Source organism: Chroicocephalus ridibundus, chromosome 11, assembly GCF_963924245.1.
Source record: "Chroicocephalus ridibundus chromosome 11, bChrRid1.1, whole genome shotgun sequence".
In the NCBI taxonomy this organism is placed as follows: domain Eukaryota; kingdom Metazoa; phylum Chordata; class Aves; order Charadriiformes; family Laridae; genus Chroicocephalus; species Chroicocephalus ridibundus.
In genome coordinates, this window is record NC_086294.1 from 7,949,084 (window position 1) to 7,965,932 (window position 16,849).

At 39.2% G+C, this 16,849-nt stretch overlaps 1 protein-coding gene across 2 annotated transcripts; it reads right to left on the reverse strand.

Annotated features, from left to right (window-relative positions):
* Positions 1-1,963: 1,963 nt before the first annotated feature.
* On the reverse strand, positions 1,964-15,661 carry MAT2B (methionine adenosyltransferase 2 non-catalytic beta subunit). Of its 2 annotated transcripts, none has more exons than XM_063348987.1 (7): positions 15,545-15,661; positions 12,057-12,251; positions 11,057-11,171; positions 10,606-10,758; positions 7,592-7,785; positions 6,511-6,624; positions 1,964-5,479 (listed from the first exon to the last, which is right to left on the reverse strand). In XM_063348987.1, exons 1-7 carry the CDS (start codon positions 15,572-15,574, stop codon positions 5,309-5,311), a joined length of 972 nt encoding a protein of 323 aa, XP_063205057.1. In that variant the 5' UTR covers positions 15,575-15,661; the 3' UTR covers positions 1,964-5,308. The 2 variants fall into 2 exon arrangements, with proteins under 2 accessions (XP_063205057.1, XP_063205055.1); XM_063348985.1 differs by lacking the exon at positions 15,545-15,661 and adding an exon at positions 13,476-13,618 and having other exon boundaries at positions 1,965-5,479.
* Positions 15,662-16,849: the final 1,188 nt, after the last annotated feature.

Genomic DNA, 16,849 nt, shown 5'->3' on the forward strand with positions numbered 1-16,849 from the left:
TTTTTAATGCAAAGTCCATAGCAAATTGGAAGTTTAGACTGCAAGGAGACAGTTTAAAGCTTCTTTTTGAAAAAAAACTGGCAACAGCCTGTTTTATAAATCTGATGGGCATGAAAGTCCAGCTGTGCACAAAAGCCCTTGTAGATTACATCACTGGCACTTCTGCTACAGAGCTTCTACTGGAAAGCAAAACACTTCTTATACCTTAGTGCTTCCCAAAACAGACAAGAAATTTCCTCAAATGACTCACTCCTGAAAAATGTCAGGTTCCTATTGAACTTGTGGGAGCCCAACTTTCTGGGAAATTGGTAGTAGATATTGCTTCATGGCTTCAAGACCACTGGTCTAATAAGAATTCTCTACCTTTCCCTGGTGGGTTTTCAGTTTATCAGTTACAAGCAGAGAGGCATGCCATTTTTGGTACTGATCCATACTTTAGTTACTTACAACAAACTTTAACAGCAAAATGGAGTCAAGTGGACAGAATGACAACTTTGTGAAGGTTTACAGTGACAGCCTTTCTGCAGTGCCTCAGCCCAGCAATAAACCAGAAAGTACTGAGTTTAAAAACAGACTTCTGTCACTGTTTGAAGAACTACATGGAACTCTTCTCTGTGCACAGCTATTAACAGGTATCACTGCTATGAACCCACGCTAATAAAATTAGCTTTAGAAGATAGAGGAAGGGCACAACACTAAGTCAACAAGTTATATTTCTCTTGAAATGAAGTAAATAGGTTGTATTAATTTTTTTTTAATTCCAATATTGTATTATTCTAGAACAATAGGGGAGACTTAGAAAAGATCTGAAACATTTATAAAACACTAAGTTCAACTTTGTTTTACTTTCAGTTTAGGGACAAATCTGTATGTTGTTTATCTCATCTTTATGTAGAAATAAATCAGAAGAGACCAGATGAGATAAAAAAACTCATTTCATTCATGAAAAATCCATCCTTTGGGTTTAGAAGGCCGGGAAGATAAAAAGTGAAGTGCCTCTTTGCAGTCTACACAGAAAATGAGACTTTAAAACCAGTGACTTTTCTTTCTTTATCCCCTTAGGTGACAGAGAGCAGTGAATAAATGAATATAAACATCAAATAACCCTAGAATGAGGATTCAAGCAGGACTGACTCTGTAATGCCATACTTTCACAATCACTAAGCTGTCAGAAATTGGCACTGCTTCTGTAAAAGAAGCCATTTTTTGCTCTGCAGACTGTGTGCAGACATGCAATCACAATGATTTTGACCCCAAACAGGTCCTGGGCTCTTGTTGACTGACACAAATACCTACAGAGCCATGGAGCCAAAAACACAAAGCCAGAGAAGAAAAAGGAGGAGTATGACCATTTCTTTCAACAGCAACGTAGCTTAAAAGTGATTGGAAAATTACCGTACTAGTTCCACTGTCTTCTTGCAATATCTATAGCGCTCTCTTAGATCTCTATAACCAAAGGAGGGAAATGCCATTAAAGGTGTCTGTCTAGTAATAAAGTATCTTGGAGGCTACATTCTCCAGGGCAACTTCTTCTCTGCTTTATGGTGGGGGGATGCTGAGGGTGCGGATCCCCTCTGACAAGATATAACCGAACGGTAGTCTTCTCTTCACAGGAATGACCGAGTTAACTAATTTTTCATTTCCTATTGGAACCCTGGAAATAATGATTCCTTATTCTTGACTTGGTACGAAAAAGGTAAGAGAAACTGTTGTTTCTGTATTCTAGTTTAAATATTTTTGTCAAAGATGACAGACTGTAACTGATTTTGTAACTATATGTAACAGCTATGATTTTCACCTTTAAGTATTAAGAACAATTTTTCTTGGCTGGAAAACTATGAAGCAAACAGACGTGACATTTAAGAACATACTTGCCTTTTGCCTTTGTAATCTGTCACAGCCTTCAAATTATGGTAGTAAAATAAAGCAATGGTAGCCAGATGGAGTTTGGTATTTATTTTTACAGACTACATATGGAGCAAAATGGAAAATACATTGCTAAATAAATATAGATTGCTAAACTTAATCATTAGCATACTGCAATAAAATGTGTATTTGTGTGAACAGAATCCAGATCTTAACACACATATATATAAAAGGATTGAATATCTCATCTTGGGACTTACCACCTATTTAATATGACAGCTTGATGTTCATGACCACCTTGCCAGAATTTAGACAGAATTACCCCAAAACTCCTGGTCAAAAGGATTAAATAGTGAGGCTTCAGTCTAGGTTATACTTTTGAGCCATGCTGTAAAAGTTGATGAATGAAAGGAGCTACCCATTTAACCCAGTTATAGTCAGTGAGAACCTACTTTAAAACCTTTTAGGTTTGATTTCCCTTACACCTCAAAATAACTTTAGAGTTGTCAAAACTGCATCCAAGACATTTTTGAAAGCCCTAGTAACAAGACCCTTGGACTGCGGTCTAGCTGGGAATATAGTTTTCATTGAATATGCCCTTGAATATATCTAAACAACTTTTTGTGGAAGGGATGCAGCAGGAAGTGGGAAAACTCCTGTTGCCTTAAGATTTGATTTTTCTGTATCTTTGGTCATCCAACTATTCAAGAGTGCAACTTAGAAAATGACTTTTTTGATACATCTCTTGTCATCTTTGTATCTTCCAATCGTACTATCATCCTTTGAAACTTACTCCAGTAACCAGATCTAGACACTTCTTTTTCAAATGAATATATTCACCCTCTTTTTAACTGGAAAAATTAAGTATTGAGTTGGGTAACACTAAATCATACTGCCAACGCCTTATACAAAAATGTTATCTAGAATGCTGAGTTCCCTAAACCACCCTTTCCTGTTTGAACAATTGTAGATTTTACTAAACACAAAAATGATTCTGCAAATGTAGATTTTAAGAAGTGCTCAGTGAGAAAAATTCAAAATTCCAATTCTCTCCTTCCAGTAAAATGCCCAACTCATCCCTATTAAGTGCTTTATGTTTAGGAGAGAACTCCTTTTTCCTTCCTGGTCAAACTGCTCTGTTTGCAGTGACAATTAAATTATACCAGCTGAAGGGAATGGATGGCCAGAGCACTTTCCTGTAGGTGGAAGAGACGGTTTTGCATCATCTGAAATAGAAAGGAAGCCCCTTTTGTTAAAAAAAAAAAAAAAAAAAAGTACAGAATTGGATACTGAGCTAGTCAATATTGCAACATCCATGTGGTTTTGAGGTTTTTTGTGTGGATCTAGCAATAAGCAATTTGAGCACAGCTTAACAAAAATCAGCAATGAATCCAGAATGGCATATACTGCCTTCCAAATATTAATGTATTTTCCCACGTTTTTAAAATGGAAATGAGATAAAGAGAGAACCACTTAGAGAATTATTTAGCTACTTGATTTTAATAAAATACTGTCACTTCTGATTGTGTATGTCAAGGAAAAAAAAAAAAAATAATCTCCACACAATGGAACTGCAAGTCTACTGTCCACCTCAGTGCTCCTTAAAATTTTGTTTTCTTGTAGCTTTTGTTATCTCTATGCCCTATTTTTCATATCAGTTTTAAATTTACTGTGATTTTTTAAAGAGTATAGTGTCAAATGTAATAAAAACTTAGCTGCCTGCAAGCGGAGAGGATGTACTCAGAATTTTCTTAATCAAGCACTGAGGCACAGGGTGTTTCAGGCTCGTGTTTTCAAAACCTCCTGTATTTTTTTTTTTGGTGTACATTTATCACATTCCCAAGGCAGCGGCACAATTAAGGAGGGGCAGGAGGGGCAAGTCACTGAAAGAGCACACAGATTTCAAGAAGAATTGCAAATATTTATGATTCAGATCAACAAATCCTGATGGTAAAGAACAAATCAACAACTGTTTCTCATGCTGCCAATATATATTTATTGTCATTCTGGAAATAGGTCACCATGTATATATCAGGACTTCAGACTCAAAACATATTGGGATTATGAACTCTTAGCATATGCCAGTTGGAAATTAAATGACTGAACATAAAGCTGACCTTTAGAAGATCTTCAGTTGGTTTATTTTTGTTTCATCCCCCCCTATTTTTTTTTTTAAATTAAAAGCTGAACATCTTTCCCTCCCCCTCCATTTCAACCTCAGAAAAATAAATGATCATCCAAATGCAGCTTTTCCTAGTTTTACTAATGATCTGCTGGCAATCTCAGAACATTTATAGTGTTGATTCTACAAGTTCAGAAGGAAGCTAGCCTTTACAAACCATGTTCTTCCTCCACTTTACCTGGCTACTGAGTCCATCTTTAAGGACTAGACTAAAGCAAATTAGAGATTTGCTTATATTAGACAATTGCAGTTACACTATTATGAGGCAAACCTTCAACACATGCACTTTGCTGTTCCAGAACAAGCTACATCAGTGCAAGATCTGAGAGTCTGTGCAAAAGAAGCCACAGTGCTACAAATTCTTGAAATAATTTTCCTCTCCGTCTCACATGTATTGACTAACAAACATCTTCCTCCCAGTAATTTCACCAATCCCAAATACTACCCAAAAGAAAGAGAAAGATGAAGATATTTCATGTTTTTATACAGAACACAAACAACCCCCTACTTGGGAAAAAAAAAAAAATAGTAATCACCCAAATGCAGTCCCCCACCCAAAAAAACCCGGGTCAAAACTATTTGTTCCCCACCCTCCCAACCCTCTTTTAGCTTTAATATGTCACCATTAAAACAAATGCATACAACTTACTGTACAAATATGAAGCTGCAAGCATTCAAGTTACAGAACATTCTGAAAATATTTCAAGCATAAAAAGTACACTTGATAATTGCAAAAATAAAGTTTCACTTTTCTTTAAAAAACATTTTGATCAGAGCTCAAGCAAAACAAACATTTAACAATTCCTACTTCAACTTCATAAGAACACCACCTCCAGAAGTTAAAAACAAAACCCTCAGATTTGTGGTGATAAAGTAACTGACCACGTCTTTTAATGAAGGGAAATGGTATATACAACAATGGCACAGAACCTTAAGCATCAACAATGTATTTCAGCCAAAAGTAAGTCTACAAGTGATCTGAGTCATCTTAGCATCAAATGGTACAAAGAACCAGAATCCGCTAGGAACGGACATTAAGTTAGACTGGTACAAATGAGAGGAAAGATCCATGACATCACATAGGCTCAGTTTTTGTCACTGAACTTTTTTTTAGGCTAACGATTTCACTAGTGCAAGACCATATGTTTACCTGATTAAATGAAAACTGATAAATGTCACAATTTAAGAACACTCATACAAAACTATTTTTTTCTTTTAAAAAAGTGCCACATACCATACTTTTACTAAAAAAGTTACAAACTAATGGAAGACTGTCTGCCTCCATCTTTTGTCAACAAGGAAAGGCCAAAGTGATTCTTTGATCCCAGCTCGAAATGGCGTTCTCTGACCTATCCCCAGCATCTCCAACTTTGAGCAGTCTAGCTGAGCATTCCTCGGACGAAGAGCACCCACAACTGGACAATCAGTAATCTAAAAAATAAACAGAAGAAAAACCCCACCACACCAACAAATTATCAGAAATGACAGAAAAATATTTATTCTTATATGTGCTCATTTAGAAGTTTTCCTTTCCTAGCTTTCTGTAAAGGTATGTTTCCCTACTCCCTTTCAACTACTTTGTGGAGGTTTTTTGGTTTCGGGTTGGGTTTTTTTTTGTTTGTTTTATGGTTAACTTCATTCCAACACAAGAGATGTGAGGCAGAGTGACGTGAAGTGTCTTAAGTTAAATTTTTCTCACTCAATTACTGCTCACCATTTATGCTTTTCTATGTTTTATTCCTGTTTTCACTCTATGACTATAATCACAAGATAAAAAATGCTCTAAAATGTTGACAGAACCACGTCTTGATCAATATACTTGAAGAGAAATAGATTTGGGCAGAAAAAAAAAAAAAATCAGACTAACTTAGTATTCTCCATTCTTTTTCTCTCCATCTTCCAAGCCACATTTCAGTTCCAGCCTTTACTAATTCAGAATCCTTGGAATTCATTTTGGATATAAATAATATCTTATTTACATGTTGTACTCTCAGACCATTACCAGCATATCTTTAAGAGTAGTCTTACTTTTAAGTGTCTATAAAACTGAAGGACAAGTGTTTTAAGCAAAGCAAAAATGATTTTAAGTTCTCTAGTGCATGCATTCAGAAATAAATCTGGACATTGCAAAGTTCTTACAGATAAGCTTTTTTAAAGACAAAAATACAACAAAAAACATGAATTTACTCCTGAGTAAGGGGAACTGTTTTGCAAAAATACCATTACACTACAGACTGTGAAACTGGTTGCTGACAATTCTCCTAATTCAGCAGGTCAAAGCAGCTGTTGTTTTCCTGCGTTGAAGTATCAGGCAGCGTCCTGAGCAATACATCTGCTGTGAGAGACATACTCACACAGACCCTCCTGAAGAGGAAGCTTCCTTGTATAGCTAGCGTGAGACCTACTGCTTGAAATGGTAAAGCACATCCATCTTTCTACAGGTCAAAAAACATACGACTTACCGGTCTCAAGTGGCTGCTGGGCAGGTTGAAAGCATCTGCAATTGCACACGCCATTTCATACTTGGTCATCTGTTCATTGCCAGACCAGTGAAACGTTCCTTTTACTGATGGGTCCTACAGAAGAAACGGGAAACACAGGTGGAAAAAAAAGCAGGTAGCTAGGTCTCTGACCAATACCCGTGCAAGAATTGTGCAGAATCTTCCAGCAAGATCCTATCCTGAAAGGCATGTTACAGCACCTCACTGACGTTCTTGGAACGTCTTGCGCATTTTCAGAGAACACCTGACTAGGGATTGAGACTGAAAACTGGGGTTACATCTATCTGACCTGGCTTTTCACAAACAGCTTATATGCTGTAGAATTAACAGGAGGGTCAGGATTCAGACAACTAACCAAAGTCAAATAGCTGGGGAGGAGGAACTCAACTGTTCTGTACTATTCACTTACTCGAAAACAAATGCGAAAGGCACCAAACGCATTCTGAATGTTAAACTGCACACCATGTACTAGTCCTATCAAACAAATTGATTGTCCCCCATCCACCGTATATGCATGGTTCATTTTTTTCAAAGTTATATGTATGAAAAATAAAGGTGGTTGGTCAGTTTTGTTATCTCGCAGAGGTGGTAATCTGAAGGTGCTGGGATGAATAAACATAAAAAAGTATTTAAGTCCACTGGCTTTTTTTTTTTTTGCCACCTCAGCGTTCTTAATACAATAAACAAGGGCATCTTTGAGAATTACATTCAATCACCCTGGAATTTTTTTAGTCCAAAATGGCAATTTGTGAAAGGCATATTAGAATAAGTCAAGTATTTGCATTTTTGTCCTGCATACTAGCAGACACATGACAAATTTCAGAAGGTTTTGTCCCATCACTTTTGTTTCAAATATCCACAGAATATCCACGCGCTGTCATGTAAAGATACCGTAGTATTACAGCTAGTTCTTCCTTCCCTCCCAGTGTTCCAGAAATGCAAAGAATAATGCAGGTTATGTGCAGTTCTCAGTTGTTCAGAAACAAAGCCAAGAACTCAAACTGGTTTTACCTTGAAAAGGCTCGTTTCTCTAAATTCTTACCTGCATTCTCTTCTCTGCTAGTTGTCTGCAAACAGTCGCTACATCCTTGACATTAGTAGGAAATCTTTGTTGCCAGTGGTCCATGTTGGCAGATTTATTACTGAACTGCACTTTATCAAACATAACAGTCACAGCACTTTCCTCCAGTCTTTCTACCTCTCCGTACAAGACAGGAATCCTAAGTACTGCAGCATCTAAAAGAAAGATTATTTTCATAAGTATTAGCATTGTTATGAACAGGCATGGATGCTCTAGCATAACCTGAAGGGTGTTCTGGAAGTGTTACGAAATATGCTGGTGATATTAAGCATCTACAAATCACAAAGAAAATGCAATTAATATTTTTCCCCTCAGAATATAATTTTAATTTATATCAATTTTAAAAGTTTATAAACACTAAGTTTATATAATTTATTTTCTTCATTTATGCCATTGATTTCTATAAAGTTAAGAAGCTTTCATTAACACTGCAAGAGAGAACAGACAGCTTGTTTGGGTTAGAACAAAAATTAAAAAATTAGAAAAACCCAACTGCACTATGCGGTTACTCCAGCACTCCCCATCCTTCCTGGGTAAGAGCAAGAACAAGAATTCCCACCAATCACAAATCACCATATTGAGGCATCGATGACAAAGTTTTTTTGTCCAGCATGCAGAAGCCTCCTGCATAAAGGAGGATATTATTTACCAGAAAAAAAGACAGGGACCTTGGAATTAATAAAAAGCTTCGCCAATAAGGAACAGGTTCACAGAATACAGTAGTAAGCAATATTAGATGTCAAGATTGCGATTTGAGAAATTAAACTGACAGTAAACACGTGCAAAGAGAAGGATATTTTATGACGGAATACACTGTACCAGTCTATCTCAGTCATGGAGACTCAAAAGGCCTCTTTGAGGGGAAATCCAAGAAGGCTACGACAAATTCATTAGAAGTAATACAGATACTTTTACTTAAAGAAAAAAAGAATAAAATCAGTCCTTAAATTAGAAGTGGAAGTCATCAAATCATTGCAATTCTTAAAGACCTGTAGGAAAATGTTATAGCTATTAGAAAGACAAAAAGAAAAGGCTAACAAACAAATTATTCTCGAAGAAAAATAAACCAAAAGAAGTACTTACACAAGAAAAACAAATACAATTAAAACCCCCACATGACACTTATTTCCTGCTGCTCTAAAAAATAGTTATTTGGTCACTCCACAAATATGTTCTTCCTCTCTTTAAATACTGCTTGCAATATCTCTTTTTTAATATCTTTGGAAGTATTCGTTGTTTGAGAAAAAGGCTGATGCCTTTTGTCCTCAGAGAGCTGAGACTTGGAGAGCGTTACCTTCATCACCAATGGTTCTGAACGCCTACTGAAACTTTTTCATTTTATAAGCATGAATAGCTAACGTAACTTGTATCCTCTCCTAACCAAAGAAAAATGTATTTTTAAAAAATACGCAAAAAAACACATTACTTGGGGAGATTCTTGCATTATACAACAGAAATGGTCAGGGAAGTTCTTCGCTTAGCTGTAGACATTTGATAGACTGAATTCTGCCTTATACAATATTAGCAAATTAGTGGTTGTAAGACTAATGCACGTAAAATATTTACATTTGTATGAAACAATCGAACTGATGTTTTCAAGCATCTTACTTAGCACCATCTCGAAATTCCGTCTGCTACTAATACCACCACTGCAACCCACTCCTGCCTGACAGATCATGCTCAAAAAGGTTATGAAACAGAAGTGAAGCGCTGAGTTGGGGGAAGGATCTAGCAAGATACCCACACATACTTCCATTTGGAGCAGCCTTATCTCCATTACCAACCTAGAAGAGGGAGCAGACAGCACCACAGTCAAATTCAGAGATGGTATTTAAGTACGAGGCGGAGTGAATAACACTAAATTTAAATTGATTTTTACTTAAAGAAGACTCTTTGTATCGAAGTATTTTTTTGGAAGACTATTTCTTACTAGCAATGAAAAACCTATCCTAAGGCCTATCATTTTCAAATATAGTATGTGTTTACTTACTGAAAGACCATCACGCTAATTTATCAATTGTTAATTCTCTGGTTAGACAGAGCAGAATCCCAGTGCAGGCATCATACTGACATATCAGAAGCCTCTGCTGTAAGTGCACCGAGACTGTTTCCTTCAGATTCTGTGAGAAAATAGAAGTGCTTCTTTCTTTATAACCCATGAACAGAAACTGACAGCATACTTACTGGAAACAACCAAACCTCTCTTCTGTACAAGAAGTAAGTTTTAAATGCAAGGGAACATGTTCAGTCCCAAGCTTTTTTCCTTTAAGTAGAATTTTTTTTAAAATTATGTTTGTATATTTTGAATGCCAATTTTCATTAAGAAAAGATTTATATAAAAAATTTCAAAATGGTTGCTTAAAACCAGAACTATATCACTACCCCTTTGGAAAGTGTTACAAGCAGGAATCTGATGTGCGTGGCAAGCTGGGTGGGTAGAAATGAAATGGATGGCCCGATGGCTTATGTAACAAGGGCAAAACAGGAGATCAGCGAGAAAACCTAAAGAGTAACAACAAAAGCCTGTGTTAATTTTATCTGCATTATTATTGAATCGCAAGTCTGTTTTTCCCTTGAAGTAAACATACATTTAGAACAATTGCACTGCATCCCCCTAAATAACAGCAGCTCTGTTATTAAGGGTGGTAAAGCTTGTGCCGTTACAATACATTGATGATGTATTTTATCCTTCCTTAGGAATGGTTGATTCACAGTAGACAAAGGCTTGTGGACGTCCATCAGCAGAGACTAGTAACAAAAACGAAGATCGGAACAAGTAAGAAATAAAGCTTTAGTCAACCTATAAGCAATAGGAATCGTTTATGAGCAAGAAGACTGACTCCTAATCGCGTTCTTTTCTAAGTCTCATTTCCATGGTTTTGCAACTTTACTGCTGACTTATGAGTCTATTGAGCTTATATACAACTAAGTAAAAATAGAAAGCCTCTATTAAAAATATCTGAGTGTATTCTTACCTTCATTATTTTCCAGGACTGCCTTTTCACCATCCAGTTTGGTTTTACCATATAAATTCAGGGGATTTGGTACGTCAGTCTCTTTATAAGGAGGGCTTGTTCCATCAAATACATAGTCTGTACTAATGTAGATCAGGAACGCTCCAACTCCAGCTAGGAAGAAAATGTTTATGCATAGTCTATTTTAATCCATGCCTTGTTTGGACTCCCAATAACTCTTTAAACAAACATCCAAAGAACCTCAGCTTCGAGCCCCATTCATTCCCACTGCTTTGTCTGTTCACTGATCCTTCACAGAGACATACGTGCTACCTCTACAGAAAATGATCGACTGCACACTGATCGCAGAAATGACATTCACCACTTGGAGTGACTTATTTGTATTTATGTTCCTGCATAAATAAATACAGTATTTTAACAAGAAACCAAACCCATTAGATGGTCTCCTTACCTGCCTCTTTTGCTAAATTCCCTGAAGCAGCCACATTGAGCTGAGAAGCAGCATCTGGTCGACTCTCCACAACATCTGGCCTTCTCTCAGCAGCACAATGCACTATAACATGAGGCTGGAAATTAAAGACTAACTTTAAACAACAAACATTGTAAAGAGACTGCAGTGGCACCCTAACTCTAGCGATGAACTCCCTTGGGCAAAAAGGCATTTCACTAAGTGGTGAGAAGTAATCAAAGCAGTAATATTATATTTAATTGTGGCATTGTGAGGAGCACGTTTTCCTTGAAGTAAAACAGAACCATGCTGCTTCAAGCTTTCATATTAGAATACCAAAATCAAAGAGATTATTAATTTTGCAATTATGATCTTCAATAGCTTCAATTTTACAGCAAGATCAAAGTTGTTAGACTTTTTCTTTTTAACTCGGTATAATAGTATAAATCTCACACACACAAAATGGTACTTAAAAAAATATTAACCAAACTATTTTTAGATAAGCCATTTACATGTGACTTATTTGATATATGCAGACTGTTAACAAGATATCTAAAGCCATTTAGGCACCCTCCATAAAGTATTTCAGATTTTACATATTCCCCTTGCAAATCAGATTGAAAAACCAGCAAACTTCTTACTGCACGCTAGACATGCGGTTACTGCTGTTGTATTCAAGTATTCTTCAACCGCTTCATATTATTATGTCAATAACTCACATTTATCTCTTTCACCTATCAACGCACGCGTGCTGACACGTGCATCTATTACCTGCAGCCTGTCTGTGGTGATGACAGCAAAGTTCAGAACTCTCTGTATCTGCAGAGCAAAGCTACGCTCCAGATGTGGCAGAAAAGACAGCCATGTCTCTTTTCAGAGCTCTGCCAAAAAAACCCATTAGCCCCACTAAAGCCACACGAACTCGGTATGAGAACAGCACTGCCAGCTGATCCCTCGATGTATAAAGTACCTGATCCGTCTACTTCATGTTCCAGAAACTTACCTGAAAGTCGTGGATGATGTCATGAACTGCAACAGAGTCCAGAAGATTAATCTGTTCAAATCTAGGCTGAGCTCTCCTGTATCCACAGCCAACTGCATTCCAATTATTTTCATTGAATTCTTTAAACACGGCTCTGCCAAGAAGTCCCGTAGCACCAGTAATCAAAACTCGCCTGCTAGGAATATCAACATCTTCCTGGGGAAATGAGAACAGGAAAAGTTTTCTTTATGCTGTTATTTATTGCTGTTTTTTCTTAAGAAGTATGCACCACTGCCGTTTGCAGAAGCTCCTGCTGCTGCCTCACAGCTGTCCACACACAGACAAATAAACACATATTAACATACTGTCTTAGCAACTAATTTTGAATATCACTACTTAAATGCACAGCTTTGAGCTTTATAACACAGCATCCCATTTCCTTTTGCTTTATCTGATGTTCAATACTGAATAAAAATTAATGTAAATAAAAAAAAATTGTACTCTGCAGTGTCACTCACATAAAAATATACAATCTTACACTCTAAGATTAAAAAATAGACTTCATGAGATTTAAGATTACTTTGTAGATGCTACCAAATAGAAAATAAGAGTATAATTTGCAGATGTGATGCATTTCAAGGTGAAAACCAAGATACAAGTAATTTTTAAGCTTTATATAAAAACTAGAATCCACAAAATCACGATGAACTCAAAAATATCAATTTTAAGGAACGCCCAGGAGAACCGGAAGCTTGTGGTAGAACACAGATTTGTAACGTAACGTGACGGCAAAAAAGTCACTGCGGGGCAGCGACTCCAAGTCCGAGCCCTTCCCTCGGCCGTGACGGCACCTACGGGCACGGCGGGCACGGGCAAACCGCCACACGTTCCGCGAGTCACGGCCTGAGGGGCGAGCGCACACGCTGACGCTGAGGAGAAGCCGCGGCGCGTTTAAGTGACGGTCCGGGGCTGCAGCCGCAGCCGGTACGAGCTGCACCTGTTGTACGTTACCGGCAACGAGCCGCGGCAGCAGCGACGGGCGGAACGGCAGGACCGCGCCGCCTGCGCGACAGGGCCGCTAGGATCGAGCGGGTCAACAGCTAAAGGGGGTTTAACAGACACAACTTCCTGCTACGAAACCAACGTCTCTGCGGTAATTAACGTAAAGATAACACAGGGAAATACGAAACCGCTGGAGCTCTAGAGCGCGCGGGCAGCCCCCGGCAGAGGCACAGGGCTCCCCGCAGGGCTGCCGGACCAGGCCCCAGCGGACCCGCTCCGCCCTGCGCCCGGGCAGAGCCGCCGCCGCCCCGCACCCAGCACAGGGCCCCGTTCGGCGCCACCGCCCGGGAGGGGCCGCCCGGCCCGGCCCAGGAGCCCCCGCCGACCCTCGTTGCGCACCCGGAGAAAACCGCCCCGCCGCGGGCCGCCGCCGCTCACCTCCACCAGCTCACAGCGCCCCGGCACGAAGCGGATCTTGAGCTCCTTCTCCCGGCCCACCATGGCGGCGGCGCCGGGGCCTGCTGCTGCTCCGCCGGGCGCTGCAGGGGGGCGGACGTGCCGTGCGCCGCGCGGCAGGGCGCGCCCTCATTGGGCCGCGGGGACGCAGGCGCCTCCCGCCGCCGCGCGCTCATTGGCTGAGGTGTGGCGGGGGGCGGGGCCCGAGCGGGGCTTTAAAGGGGCGGCGGCGGCCCGTGGCGGCCGAGGCTCCGGCGGCGGCAGCGCTGCAGAGCCGAGGCCCGGGGCAGCTGCGAGCGACCCGGCCGGCCCCGACAGGGAAGGTCACCCGCCAGCGCCTGGTAAAGGAGGTGTGAAAGCCTTGCATAGAACGTGCTTTAGCGCGGACACGCCGCCAGGCCCAGCACCCGCCGGGTAAAATATAAAGTTACCAGCTCAACAGGTGTCAGTTCTCAGAGAAACAGTCCAGACCAATTACAGATTCTCCTTTCCTCATGGAGAGAAGGGAATAAGTCGCCCTTTGCCCCAAGCTGTGCACTGGCACCTGGGCCCTCACTGTGCAGCGTTACAAGTTTGCACATTGAAACCCCCATCTCTCATTTGCATAAAATGAAAGACTATAAAGTGAAACTTCATCATTAGAGTGAAATACCTCCTTTGGCTGCTAAGAGATACCGTTAATATCACTCGGGCACATATTCAGTGGACATTACTTCATCTTCCTTTTAGAATGGTAGAAAATACTGTGTATTTTCCAGTTGCCTTTATCTATAGCTTTGTTTAAAAGCAGCTGGTAAATCCCAGGGAGGAGGAGGGGGAGGGACCCTTTGAGAAAGCCATCACTGCTTACAGTACTCACCCTATACATGTAATTATGTACTTACAAGATGACAAAGCTTATTTTTTTTATATGCAAGGTTTTGAAGTCACATGAAGGCATGAACAAAGCTCTTTACTGTCATACTTCTGACCCACGCAAGGCCTGTGTGCCTAACATGGTTTTTAACAACAGGATTAAAGTTAAGAAAATGCATAACAAGTAGTGGCTAAGACTTACTTCAGCTACACATTCACATTTACATCTTCACCTGATAAGTTTATTTCAGCTTGGCTTGATTAAAACAGTAATTGGCAGTCAAGGGAGAAGACTATCTGATACTACAGGAATTAACACACAGCTAAAGAGAAATCAGAAAATCTACTAAAAATTGAATACCATCATATTGTAAGTGACCTTTACTTACGACAAACAACTGATATTTACAGGACAAAAAATATACACGTATAAATCACTTCAGCCAGTTCCTGCCTTTTTGGAATGCGGATGCCCCAGTTTTTCCTTGTAGTAAGCTATGGATATTATATTCCCTTTCATTAACCTTAGAATTCTAGTTCAAAATATCAGTAATTCATAACATGAAATTCAGAAGAAAAATGTGCAAAGAAATTATGAACCGTTCAGCAGCGCTGAGGTAACACCCCCGAGCACAGCCACTGTCTCCTCCTGACACTGGAAAGAGCCCACAGTTCATCTGAACAAGAACAAGCACCTGGAAACAGAAGTTTTGCCTTCAGGCCTTAGAGCAAGAGGAAAATAGGAAAAGCACTAACACTGCAGTCCCAAGCTTAGAACCATAAATTGGCCTGCAAAATGTCTTCACATTTTCATCACCAATAGAACAGTTACAAAAACTACATCTAATTTATCTTCATAACAGAAGATAAACTATTTTTTTTCTTAAATATTTACATTGAATTCAGTAGCATTCTAGATCATATTTTTAATCTCTTTATTACAAATATTTTCACTTGTGAAACACTGATTTCATGATGTACATAAACAAAAATTTTATTATAGCCCATATCACAGTCATTTAAGCATAATGCATCACCGGGTGACTACATGCACCACTCATTAAATTAACATTTCAGACTGTAATTTGCGGAGACTAAAGCATAATTAAGTGTCTCTCTCCTCCTGTTTCCTTTTCCCTAGATTCTGTAATCGAAGCGTGGCAGCAATCTGTTAGTGCAAATATCCAGAGCCTTACCTGCTCCATTCCCACCAGCATTTCGGGCATTGCCTCAAACTACAGCAGGAATTACCAGCCTGGGAAATTATTGTAGTTCAACCGCACGTTTGTCCCTTTGTCTGCTTTTGCCTGCAGAGAGCACATGGACTGAAAGAAGCAATAGCTCAGTTGACCTTTGAAACCAAAATGCTAATCCAAGCCCTGTATCACGTGTGGCTCTGAAGCCTGTTAAGCTTTTGGTTTATTCCCTATGGTACCATTTAAGCAGCTCAGTATGAACTTAATTTTTTACTTCCCAACAGCCAGCATCAGCAAGTGCAGCCATTGTGTGTATAAGTGTATTCAAAGCACCGGCACCGAGTCTTCTGCAGTTTGCCTTTTAGAGGAAACACAGGGGGGCTCTAATTAGGGCAGCCAGGTTGAGGATTTGAGCAGCTCTCCATTTTACATTTAAATTAAGTACAACCCCGATCTTGCTACAATACAGTGAGATGGATGATCAGAGAAATAATTTCTTATTTTTTAAACGTAAAAAAAAAACAACTGTGTTCCACAACACATAAGTAATTGATTCTTACAGGGTATACTTAAGTCAGCTGAGCTACCAGTATCAAGGTTTATTTTTAATATACATTTCATATATGCATGAAACTGGCAAAACTAGTTGAAGTTGACAAAAAGCACTCCAAATTCTCCCTTTATTTCCACTCTTTACTTCTCTACCCAGTCTGCTCTAAATTATTTATGTATATTTTGAAGACAAAACAAAAACTGACATTGCTGTAATGCTAGCATAATTATTTGCAAGAGTTTCCCCTATTCTTTTTGTCAATAAGCATGCTCTTGCTAGCCTAAAAAGGATTTAAAAATCACACTTAGGCAAAACCGCCAATTAACCTAGACAGCTTTAAGAATTAAGGCTGTATGAAAAAAGACTGTAGTCATCATAAAAGCATAATCCTGCGCTACCTGCAGGATTTTTCTTCACTTGGTATACTTTCACCCTTTGACAAATGCTTGATAATTTCATGCATGATATGTCACACACCAAAAAATGGGGTTCAGTTAAGTGTACCTTAACTCAGTGTCCCCATTTCCATGTGTAAGTGTTGTGGAACCTTTGGTTAACATTGGCTTGCCCTAATGTCTCTTGAAACAAAAGGCTCATGTACATTTAGAAAAACAACACAAAAAACCCGTTAAACTAAGGATGTCTCTCATTTTTGCCATGAAGGCTTTTCATCAGATGTTCATCAGATTTACGAAGATTTTGCCTTAAAAATCCCCATATGATTAGAACAGCACAGAAAGCGTGCAACTGTC

Coding starts and splice junctions, on each gene's coding strand:
- MAT2B (XM_063348985.1), bottom strand. CDS start 13,538: ATGGTGGGCCGGGAGAAGGAGCTCAAGATCCGCTTCGTGCCGGGGCGC. Junction 12,252..13,475: donor GGCGCTGTGAGCTGGTGGAG/GTGAGCGGCGGC, acceptor TCATTTCCCCAG/GAAGATGTTGATATTCCTAG. Junction 7,786..10,605: donor AGTCCTGGAAAATAATGAAG/GTAAGAATACAC, acceptor TCTTTCTTTTAG/ATGCTGCAGTACTTAGGATT.